Source organism: Limulus polyphemus, unplaced genomic scaffold, assembly GCF_000517525.1.
Source record: "Limulus polyphemus unplaced genomic scaffold, Limulus_polyphemus-2.1.2 Scaffold234, whole genome shotgun sequence".
NCBI classification, from domain to species: domain Eukaryota; kingdom Metazoa; phylum Arthropoda; class Merostomata; order Xiphosura; family Limulidae; genus Limulus; species Limulus polyphemus.
This window is the reverse complement of record NW_013665844.1, coordinates 610,778-623,890: the sequence shown is the minus strand read 5'-3', so window position 1 is coordinate 623,890 and position 13,113 is coordinate 610,778. Positions and strand designations below refer to the sequence as shown.

Below are 13,113 nucleotides of genomic sequence, written 5' to 3'. Positions count from 1 at the left end.
ATTTGCTAAGATATTGTTTGTGTAATAAATCAAACAGTGGCACCCCACCCACCTCTTTCCAATTTTGGAAACACTCCCTTATATACACTTACTTCTATATATGACATGAATAACGAATTGAAAGCTCAGGATGACCTCCTTGTGGCTTTCTCGGCCATTTTAACATGTTTGGATGCCATCTCTTTCTTTCAAACCATGATTTCAAGGAGGAAGGTTGTGTCATTAGTCTGCTCAAAATTTCAAAATTTTTAGACTGAAAAACGTTTTTCATGATACATTTTTAGTTTAGCATGATAAATTAGTTACTAAGCTTGATAAATTGTAGCAGAATTCTATGGTAGTGATATAGTAATTTATGATTTTTTGGTTATTCAACTGTATATACATAAAACCTAAAAAAAAATTATACGTGCAAAATTTTCAAAGGCTTAGCAACATTTGTTAAGCAGCAACTGATTACAAATGTTGTAACTAGAAGAGATAATTGTTTGTTTTAGGTCTGTATCTACTGTTCTATGTATTAAGAAAAATATGTTTAAGAACTTATTTCTAAATAGCAATAATCTATATACATATATAATAATTGAAATGTGACTGTATTTTACAAAATACAAGTCTACTAAAACAAAGCCAAGACAGGTCACCTTGTAAAGACTAAAGGTCAGTTTTGTACTATTGGATACAGTAACATGAGTGCATGTGTGCTGCATCACTGCAAGTTCTGTATTGTTAGCCAGGCACAGCTGAAAGGTCAATACAATAAAAATAATATATATATATAAATGTATAATGTTATGAGATTTAAGCCATTTAGTCTAAACATCTATGTTTTCATGTTATAATCTGTAGTCATTCTAGAACAAAAAGGCATAATTTAAATTTATTTCCTAATTTTTTAACGTGGTCATGGGATCAGCCAAATTGACCAAACCTGTACAGAGATTCGTTACTGAAAATAACAGATAAAATATAAAGTTTTTTCTTAGAAACGTTTGATAACTATCTGGACATTATAAAGATTTTGCAAATTGAAATTTAAAATTTTTTGGATGCACAAAAGTATTTTTAATTTTAAAATGAAAATTGCTTTGCATGTTGGATAGGCAACATGTGAAAAGAAAAAAAGGCATGAGAAAAACATTGCTTTACAAATCTTAGCACTTAATAAAAAAATTTGATATTTTGCATGTGAAAGCATTATAATATTTACTGATAATCTGCCAAATTTCATTAACTTATGCTTACTAATTTAAAATTTATAGCATGAAAACTACAACAAGCACAAAATGGTTACGAGGTCAGTCCCAGGGTTCAAGCCCATACTGAAAGAGTTAAAGCCCATCATTGTAGATACAGTCATACAATGCCTAGTAGCACTAGTAGTTGGATTCCAGTCATGGTTTTCAAGTCTGAAATATCACACAAGAAGCATGAAGAAATCCAAGTTTATATTGGTCAAGGATATCTAATGAAAAAATTGCGTCAAACTTCCATGTTTCAGTAAAAGCTGTATGCAAGGTTCTGAAGAGGGTATATGAAATTGGCTTTGTTAATAACATAAGTGGTTGAGGTAGAAATCCCAAAATTGATAAAGCATCTTAGGGCTATTTCAAAGGACGTTCTTACAAAATAGGGGACAATGAGAAATAAATCTTGCCAGTAACCTTGCATAAATACATGTATATTGAGAACATTAAAACACACATTAGCACAAAGTGATCATAAAGGGGATGTAGCTACTTGAAAATCACTGATGAGAAAAGTTAATGTAACCTTACCAAAAGGCTGAAGTGGGCATCACAACATAAATGTTGGAATGAGCAAAAAAAGATGGAGATATGTGCTTTTTATATATTAATCAAAGTTCAAATTCTTTAGCAACACTGAATAATGTGTTAAAAATTTTCTATGGGCCTGAAACAAACTGACATCTTTTCTTTTCTTTTGACAACATTTTGGCCTCTATGATGAGGCTTTCATCAGAACCTTATTCAGAAAAGAGACCAAAACATCATCAAAAGAAAATACAACTTACACTAAAATAAAAATCAATCACAATTCATTTGATAGCAGAGAGGAAAATGGTTTATAGACAACTTACAACATCGACTATAAAGCATAGTGGGGGATCAGTACAAAATTGATGACATCTTAATTGCTCACAATTACAGGCTGATTTCAATTTAGTATGTCAAGCCCTCAGGAATTAACTCAACAGGAAGTAAAACAATGATTCTAAGAATACATCAAATATGTTAAGATGCTAAAACAGTCACAAAAACACGTACAACTATGACTCGGCCTGTACAAACTCCCAATAAGAAAATTCTTCAGGCTTTATGGGCTTCTGTAAAAGTAACAAAATCAAAAGGTAACCAAACACTTTGGCTGAAATGTATGGAGTAAAACAGGACATTTAGAACAACATTTCACAATCATACACTTATAAACTGTATGGCAGTATAAAAAAAAGGTGTAGTTATACTTGTAAAGCAAATGGCTCACATAAACAATACCAGTGCATTGTACAACTTATTCACTTTTGTATTTTCTATAATGATATTTTGTACCACTGTGTATTCACCATCTAGTTGTAACTACTTGTTTGTGACTCTTGTATGTGTAATGCATGTGTGCTCCTACTATCATTTACATTATTGTATTTTCTCATAAACAATTTGGAAAATCCAAATGTAAGTAACAAAACCAGTAATTGTGAGATCTTAATGGGTATAAACAAGTCTCTAATGACTAAGAAAACCAAAGGAAAGAGCACTGTTAAAATAAAGGCATACTAGGCAGATATATTTCTTTTTCCACCAAAACAGGTAAGGGTATTATCACACCTGGCTTCATATAGACTTTACAAACGAAAATTCTAGGGCTTTTCCAGCATCTATATTCATACTTATAAAAGTATAGAATTCTGCCATGCAGGATTAAACTGGAATTTTCAAACATACACATCAGAAAAGGATTTACAGTGACCAAAATAAGCAAACCTGCTCTATTAGTAATCAAACTTTTTTGTTTTTAATTTTCTTTAATTTAAGCCATTATTTCCAAGGGAATTTTTTTATGGAAACTGAAATTTCACAACTTTTTTCATGGCTATAACTCAAATACAGCCATGTTCCAGAATTTTTAGTATTTAATTTTTTAAAGCTCATTTTACATAACTTTTTAAGATTTCACGAACCTATACAAAACCTGTTGAACACAACTACAATATATGTAAATAGTTGTAGAGCAAATGGCAATACAAAAACAGCAAAATAGCTCATAGAAATGGAGACTATGAATGAGCTGATCACTCCAGGGGATCCAATAACAATCAATAAGAGGTTTCTTGCATATATGAGCAATTCTTATTAATCATGAATTAAGTCACTCAAACAAGCAATGTTGATTTCAGCAGTAGAACAGTTGACTGTGATTTAAAGCTATAAACTAGGCTAATTTTGCAATGATGAACCACATACATAAACATTGTATTTATAGTCTCTACAGTAATTAGAGACTACTATTAAGACAATGCAGTGAGTCAAGACAGCTTGCCTGTTATTAAATCAACACTAGGAACATATATCCAGAGAGCACCTGACCCATGACCAAAACGTATACAAAATTTGAAAACCAATACTCCTATAAAAATTGGACGTAATAATCACTTACATGAAAGTGAATCACAGAATAATAATCCTGATGTACCAAAAAAATCTATCAATAAAAGATAAACATGTGTTAAGGAGAACATTTACATGTATTAAACTCCTCCAATTACTGGCCAGACATATACGTAAACATTTGTTTTTGACATTCTGAACTATAAGACACATGTTATTGAGAGCATGAGAAAATCTAAACAAGGAAAGGCTTTTAGTATTTCAGAGTAAGACTAAATGATTTGAATATAATATTTAAATAAAAAAATGATTTTCAGAAAAGTAAACTTAAAGCACTGTTCTTTTCAAAGTAAGTAGTTAGAAGCAAGCAATCTATACAATGTATTTAAAAATGTTTTAATGAATAAATTGGTTTCAAAATTTGATACAATAGCTGTTTCTTTCAAGCTTAAACTTATTTTAACACATAAACAATACTGTAACTCCTTAAAGAAAATTTACAGTGTCTAAACCTAATATACTGTCATGAGGTGTAATAATGTTTTTTGTGGTTTAAAAAATTCTCCAATTTAAAAAAAAAAAGAGCAAGTTTACTTTTTCTGTTACATAAAATGTTTTTTGACATTCAGGTTATAGTTTTTTTTGGGGTTGCAAAAACCTTAAAGTATGTTTAATGTACATGTAAATCTTTGGTGCAAAGGTTTAAATAAAGTTTTCCTTCCAACAGATACTCACCTCTCACACAGTTTAGCTATCATCCTCAGCTCTCACATGTGTTCTGCCAAAGAGAGTTGCATGCCACTAGCCTTGAGAAAACTCCCACCTACTTTTTCATAAATTTGAGCCATTTCATGATGATGTAATCATCCAGAAAAAGCTCTCCACCAATAGGAGGGCAACATACTTCCATACATACTAACTACTTCGCATTTGCACTTGTGAATCTCCATTCTTTGAAGAGGAAAGTAAAAAATGTGCACCATAAATGGGAAAAATGGGTGTGAATGTGTTAGGAGGTGAGTTTCTATTGGAAATAAATTTTCAGGTAAGAACAATTTTAACTTCAGAAATGAATACTCATAGTTTAGCTAGAATCCCATGTTGAGATGGTGGAGGGACTGGTGCAAAGTTTATCTACATGAGACTCCTTCAGAAATCATCCAAAGGAAGCCCATTGGGTTCAACACCCAATGCCAGAAATTCCATAGGGGAACACTCATGGAAGATTGCATCTCGTCTCATCCAGGGTATACTCTTTGCCCACATAAAAAAGACGAGAGGCAAATAATCCAGATCTGTGTTGCTTAGACAGGCAGAATTGGTACATGGCTGTTCGAGTACCTGCATGTAAGACGTTGAACAGCCAATAAGTGTAGTTAGTTTGGGGCTCATTCAGACCATACTTTATGTGCTCACTTCTTTTACCATCAGTCTTTATGGGCCCCATTCTAGATATGGGAGGAGGGCAATGGATGAATTTGTTTCAGTATGGATACTTGTATACACCTCTACTTTACCATCAGTCTTTATGGGCCCCTTGACAGCTGTAGGAGTAGGGTGTGTAAGAGATACATCACTGGCATGTACAGTGTGTTCACCTCAACTCTACCATCAGTCTCTATAGCCTCCCATAGATCAACTATTACTTAGATGTTTTAAATTTTAAAAAATTATTTTTTGAATTATTAAAGTGAACTCTCTCACTTTTTATGTAAGTACAACTTATATTTACAAACAGAAACATGCAAATCTTCTATGGAATTTTTTTCGTTCACAAACATACAAATACATTTATGAAAGCTTAACTTACCACTTCACTTTCTATGTTACAAAAAGTCACATTGGAAATATTTTCCTGCAGAGCTCTGAAATCTAGATTACGAGCAACTTGATCCACATCAACTGATGCTGAAAGAAAATATGTTATAACACAAATACAATAAGTAGTGAAATAGAGAAGAAGGCATTTGAGACCTACCAGGTTAATTAGTTAAAGTAATACAAATAGGAAAATGGGTTTGCTTCCCACATGGTCTCAATATCAATTTCTTGAGGAAATTTACAATGGTACAGATAGAAACTGAACAAAATCAACTTTGTCCAAGATTAGGTTTGGCATTTGAAATATGAGTTTTGTGTGTGTATATATATATATATATATATATATATACTATATATATACAATATTCATAATTCCTGTATTTATTATTTTACGCTTGATAAGTTTTGACATCATTTCTTCAAATTATAAAACACACATGACACACAGTATGAATGTTAAGCCAAGGGAAGGTTGATCACGTATATTATTTATTCAGTCAGAGTATATCCACACATAGTTCTTTACAACATTAAAAAACGTTTTTGCAAGATTTGGTGTAGACATGGTTATTACAAGAGCAAAATATATTAAGTAGATTATGTAAATTCTGATGCAAAATAACATTTCTTTGAAGCTCTCTCTACTGCAATGCTACATTTTATGTTAATTCTAAAATCTTTATAATCATAATTGTTCACAAAAAAAATTTTTAAACGGAAAATACGAAATGCTGAGGTCAGGTAAATATACATGTACATACAACAGTGGAACATTTTTATATGATACCACAAAGAATAAGGTTTTCTTTCTTTACCCAATTTTTTCCAGTCAACATATCCACATCTTTTCTGGAAAGATAGTTGTGGTTTTGTAGATCCTGAAACTCCAAAATATCTGGATGAAAGATCATCCCTGATGAAATCCATTTGTGGTGTTTACACTCTTTCATAAAACATTAACTTGCAGTATTAATTTCATCCATCAGAACCTATTAAAAAAATCAAAATATCTTATAAAAAGTAAAGATAACCTTTTTTTCAATATGTTTTAAAGAAACAACATATAAGCAACCTTAGCAGCTGCAGATCATTATAACACCCTTGGCACTATAGCAACATTTATGTTAAATTTTATTCAATAAAATCTTTAGCTCTTTCCTGTCAGAATGACATTTCTTTTCATTACAAACCCTTCTACTTATCTAATATCCAATGTACATTTTTTCATACTAAAATATAAGCTGTATGAGTACTAATTTGGTGTCTACTTTCAAGTTTCAGGGAATACCTATAAAAGTGTTTCAATGAAATACCTGGTTCCTCTAATGGCTTGGGTGAAAAGTTTTACTTTTGTGCAAACCTTGGGGCCTGGACTATTTGAGTGACATTACTTAGAAGTTGGTGAGTACAGCAGTTTAGAAGAAGGGGTTTTCAGGAAATCCCTGGGCCCCCCATGGGTAGAGTGATAAATATTACCTTTGTGCAAACCTCAGGACCGAGATGATTCATTTGGTTGGTGTGACCAGCTGTTTAAGCTACAAGACACACAAACACACACTGAATCTTATTTCACTATGAGATCAAAATCATGCAATGAAAACTCAAACACCAACCAAATCAAAAGTAACCTTCTACATCAATATGTTGTAAAGGAATGCAAACTATCATTAGGTTAACTTTTACATAATTAATAGTTTTAACTGAGGAATAATTCTATCTACAATTGTAACAAACATTAATCTTGGTGTACATTTCATTTTTCAAAGCTTATACACATTACTTTTAATAATTAAAATCATCATTACATAACTTACAACCTATAAAATAATATAAAAAATACTTTTAACAAGTAGTCTATCCAAACTTCTAACAATTTCTAAAACATAAATCATATAGCTTTTAGCTAATAAAGTGTTTTTAAGGGAAGTACTGGTAGTCCTTTTACACCTTTTCCAGAAGATATATATTCTTTTATAAGAAAAAAACTAAATCTAAAAAGTACATTGTACAGCCCAAAATGTGATATGACCAGTTACACAGTACAACAATAATCTTTGTACTCTATTATTCTCTAAATTTTTGTATACAAATCCCAAAAGCTGATTACAAATAATTCTATTATCCCTCTTTTAGTGTTTGCCTGTTTCAATAATTTTAAATTCAAAAATTCTTCTTTTTTTTTGTTTATCAGACAACATTTTCTTGTTTTTGAAAAACTGGTATCAAGTGTAATGTCACAACTTGCTAATAAGTTTACTTTATTTGCTAAATTAAATTATGATGTGTGATTATTGTTTTTCTTCGACTATTGTGCTGTTGATTTTAGCAAAATATCTTGTATTCTTCAATCTAGTAAAAACTCTTGGGTCTGGTGAGGTTTATCTAAAATCTTTGAAGAACTTGGATACAGTTAGTGTAGGGCTTTGAAATATTTTTCTTTCAAATTTAAGAACATAAAGAAAGTTCCTGCTTAGAAGAAAACTGAGCAGGTATTATTTATGTATACATATGTTTTGGTACCTTTATTATTAATATTAATGATATAGATATCTACTTGGGAAGTAAATGATCCATATTAGATTACAATACCAAGTGACTGGATAAAAGTGATACTTTTAGGAATATTTCTATAATTTATAAAGATTTGAACATTACTGGTGAGTGGGAAGGTCCAAAAAATGTATTTCACTATTAAATATTATCATTCCAGAAGCAATCCATGTTGCTTACATCAGTTATAAACAACAACATCCCAAAACACCCGAGGGACTCCACTAATCACATTTTCTAGAAGCAAAAATGTGAATTTATCATCATTCTCTGCTGTCTACCCCTAAATCAATTTTCTATCTGCTTCCTCACCTTTCTGTTAGTTTCATAAACATCTAACGTGTAAGCAATTTATCAAAGATATTATAAGTCTAGATTTTATAATAATGTGAAATGTTACATTTAGCTTGGTTTTATAATATATGGTTGTTTAGATTATGAAAATCTGAATGGCTTTTTGTAATATTGTTTGTTTTTATCACTATTGACTACAATAGTAGATATCTCTAAAGTACTAGAATTAAATTGGAGACAACAGACATGATAAATAAAAGAAAACAGCACACAAAAATAAACCTGATTGGTATTATCATAATTACATTTTGAAGATCTTGTCTGTTTGTGTACCCACTAAACTAAAACTGACATGCTCATGTTATGACAGTATCTGTACGCATATTGCATTTAAAAATGTTGTAACAGTTTCAATTGCTGAGCAGATTCTTTTGGATTATTCAATTAATAATAATGCAATAATAGTTCATTTAATAACAATGAAAGCAGTTTATTTTTTTTTACTATTATGTTTCATAAGTTGGCTTAACTCAGTGATTTTAAAATGGACCACTACCCACTCCTTTTCCACATCTACTAACAATGTAGGTACTATATACAAGTGAAGATTTAAAAAAATCTCAAAATATTCCTTCTTCAAATTTCATTGCAAAAAATTGTAATTCATCAGAATCAAAAGTGAATAGCCAAAAGTTATTTATAGCACATCCAATAACAAACTCACTTAAAACACTTATCAATTCTCACAGAGTATGCTTTAGCATTTTGTTGATGATTACAAATACAGTAAAGAGAAAATGCACACTTTTAAAAATTTTCCAGTCTTCCAAACCATAAGTATTCTAAATATTATAAACTATATTGATTGCATTTCAAATAGTTTCATTATTAACCATTACTAATCAAGTTTTATGATCAATTCAAGTTGTTAGGGATTTATCACAGATCTAACAAATTTACTGTAGTTTTGACTGTTCAGAAATATACTTTCAGAATAGAACTGATGTATGAATGACACATTTTTGTGACATTTTATATTTGGTGGATTTACATAATTAGAGTTATGCATAGTTCTGATGTAAAAACAAATATCAAATATTAAATTAAATGTCCTTAAAGATAAAATGATGTTAAGAAAGAAAAAAACAACACTTGTCCAGTAATTACTGGTTATTCTTTGTGTTGTTAAATAAACTATTACTCATAAAACCTTAAAGGAGAAGTAAATAAACAAAATAATTATATTATCACAAAACTCAAGAGCTTTTGGGGGGCTTTGTTTCAAACCTACTGGGGCCCTAGATACCTCCTCCATTATATTTTTCCTAAAATTAACATGGTACACTCTGATCTTAAATTGGAAGCCCTGCTGACTGACAGGCTTAAGTTCATAATAGAAGCTGACATAACAATTTCACTCACTTGCTAATTTCCTGATATATGTGATACTTCTTTTATCCCTTGTCCTTTATTTAAATACAACCTCATAAAAATATTTGTAATATCCAAATAAATATTCATGCATAAATGTATAAAACAGAATACAATTACTTGCAAGAGCAAAAAAAAAAATTCTAATATTTGTAAATGCTACACTGTTTGTACATTGCCACCCCTTAAATATTTTAACATAAATTACAAGTGATTTTTAAGCATTTGTGAAGCTTAGTCCAGATATAAAAGCATATATCAAGTATGGCACACAAGATTTAGTTTTACAAACACTTCTTTGTTATTTTCTATTGTTTTTTTTATTTACTATAATAAATTTCTTTACCTGGTTTATTAAGCACATACTGGTACACCACACATCACAATGTCAAGTTCTACTGTACCAAGGTCTTACTAATACTATACAGATATTAAGTGTGTGACTGAATCGAAGGAAAAGTTGCATTTTGTAAGATAATAGCTAAACAACATAATTATGTCTGTAGTGTCACTCATTAAACCTAGCACTGAGTATTGTTAATGTGATATAATTTATAAATAATAAAGTTGTAGCACTAGCTCTATACAATGGATAGTTAAAACTTAAATACAACTTATAATGACGATGTCACAGTCACACTCAGTCATAGTCATAACATTAATTGAGTTGGTCATTTGTTTTTTGGCATTATCATTATTTTATCATATTACAACTTACAAGTTCAACAGTTACGAGTAGTAAAACTACAAGTTACAATTAGTGAACTACTGTTTGTGCGATATTAAAATTATTATACTTTGTAATGTTATGAATGATAAAATCATGCTACATCTATAATTCAATAATTTATAATAATTATATATATGATACTGATATGTTTACGAAACAGAAATAAAATTTAAAATCAAAATACACAATTTTAATTTTTAAACAAGGTTAAAAAATAAATTAATATATCCGTATGTCACATTGTCAATACCAGTCATTCTTTACACTTAGAGCTACAAATATTTTTTTAAACAACACTATACATTTAAAATTTGCAACTTTTTGTTTCATACACAAAAATCATAACATGATAACTTTAAATAAACATACCTTAAATCAGTTAAAATATCAAGTTTAAATTTGATCGCAATTTCAATTTTATAAATGGATTTAGCTTTCTAGCGCCCTCTAACTAGTTTGTTTATATAAATATATATATATATATATATATAAACATACGTATACAAAAAAATGTTTAGCCTTTTTGTTTGTTTGTTGTTAAAAGCATATAGCTACACAATGGACCATTTGTGCTGTGACCACCACGGGTATCGAAACCCGGTTTTTAGCGCTATAGGTCTTCAGACTTATCGCTGAGCCAGTAGGGCTAATCGTTACCTAATCTTGTTACTAACAAACTACGATCACTCCGAGCAGAGCTCAATATCCTGTAAGCTCAACTTATAATTTACAAAATCTTTAAATCAAACTTATATATTTACATTTCAAACTCACTTAAGATCCGCTTAGTCGTTAATATTCATTTAGCCCATATTTTATTTATATCTATGATGTAAAAAGGATTATTTTTGTTAATTTTTACCAGTTCCAGCCTCGCTATTTAAATTTTTTGCGCGGGACCCACCTTTACGAGAGGTACTAAACTTAATGAGTTGATACCTTGGTATTAAAGGTACTTATCTAGTGAATGGATACAACTCATTAATGTAAATATAGAAATATATATGCTTCTAAGCTTACGATATAAGCTGGACCTGGTAGGTACTGCGCTCAACTCGCAATCTGCGATGGGTGCTGCCGGCCAGTTGCTTTCCTCTAGTCGAAAGTTCAATGGACTATCCGTGCTGTGTAAACAATCTTTTAATGAACTTGTTTTTATTCAAAACTCTAATGATCAGACTTAACCTTGTTATGAGTGAATAAGATTGAATGTTAGCAAAACTTTCAAAGAAAATATATAAATTGAAATTAGCTGATTGCATAAGTATTCAGCCTCCTAAGTCAGTACTTGATGGAAGCACCTTTGGCAGCAATTACTGCTGTGAGTCTCTTTGGGTAGGTCTCTAGCAGCTTTGAACAATAGGATTGTGCAATTTTTGCCCATTTTTCCTGGCAAAATTGCTCCAATTCTGATAAGTTCGTTGGGGATCGTTGATGGACTCCAATTTTCCGGTCTCGCCATACATTTTCTATTAGATTCAAGTCAGGACTTTGACTGGGCCACTTCAGAACATTCACTTTCTTCTTCTAAAACCACTCCAGTGTGGCTTTGGCCTTGTGCTTCGGGTTATTGTCCTGCTGAAATGTGAATTTTTGACCCAATTTTAGATTCTTGGCTGACTCAAGCAAGTTTTCCTCTAGGATTCGCTTGTACTTTACACATCCATCTTCCACTCAATCCTGACAAGTTTCCCAGTCCCTGATGACGAGAAGCATCCCCATAATATGATACTGCCACCATCATGCTTGACAGTTGGGATGGTATTGACTGGGTGGTGTGCTGTGTCTGGCTTGTACCAAACGTAACGCTATGAATTCAAACCAAAAAATTTAATTTTGTCTCATCTGACCACAAAACCTTCTGCCACATGTCTGCAGTATAATTTACATGCTTTGTCGCAAACTCTATACAAGATTTAAGATTTTTTCAGTAATGACTTCTTTCTTGCCACTCGCCTATACAGGCAAACTTTGTGAAGGGACTAGGATATTGTTGATGTATAAACACCGACTCCCATCTCAGACATGGAACTTGTTGGCTTCACAGTAGAATCCCTAATCAATTTACTGTTTGCCTAGCTGCTTAGTTTGAAAGGGTGGCCTGATCTGGGTAGTGACTAAGCGGTATGAAGCACATTCCATTTCTTAATGGTAGACTTCATCGTACTCAAAGGGATAATCAGCGACTTTGAAATTTTATCGTAACCTCCTGATCTGTGGTTCTCTACCACTTTATCCCTGACTTGTTTGGAAAGCTCCTTGGTCTTCATGGTTGGTTTGCCATATCACTATGCGAGTTGTGGCTTGAACACATGCATTTACTCTGAAGCCAAGTTAAACCACTTTGATTACACACAGAACGAGACCAATACACTAATTTTGTGACCTTTCAAACTAATATTTTGCACATGAGCTGATTTAGGGTTGCCGTACCAATAGTGTTAAATATTTATGCAGTTGAGAATATTCTAATTTTCTTTGAAAATCTAACTTATTATGTTACGTATCTGCTTGTTTGTTAATTTCCGGTAGAAATTATTTCCGAGGAACTTCAACGACACAAGTCCTTCCTTGATTAAACCAGTTTATTCTTTCTCGATACAAGCTTTTAGTACACAGTAATTCCACAGTCAGTACGTTTCTCGTCACTTTAAACTTAAC

General features: G+C 31.3%; 1 protein-coding gene across 4 annotated transcripts in view; it reads right to left on the bottom strand.

Moving 5' to 3' along the window:
• The window catches only part of LOC106478625 (zinc finger protein DZIP1L-like), a 93,199-nt gene extending 82,311 nt beyond the window's left edge, over nt 1-10,888 (bottom strand). For 3 of the 4 annotated variants that reach the window (XR_002609949.1, XM_022382251.1, XM_022382253.1), the window contains exons 1-3: nt 10,822-10,888; nt 6,263-6,436; nt 5,437-5,534 (exon numbers count right to left, since the gene is read on the bottom strand). Coding sequence is in view for 3 of the 4 variants with exons in the window: in XM_022382251.1 (XP_022237959.1) it covers nt 5,437-5,534; nt 6,263-6,374 (210 nt within the window). In the remaining variant the exon portion in view is untranslated. Of the gene's footprint in view, nt 1-5,436; nt 5,535-6,262; nt 6,437-10,068; nt 10,345-10,821 lie in introns of those variants that run through there. The other variant, XM_022382252.1, reaches the window with a different exon arrangement.
• Nucleotides 10,889-13,113: the final 2,225 nt, after the last annotated feature.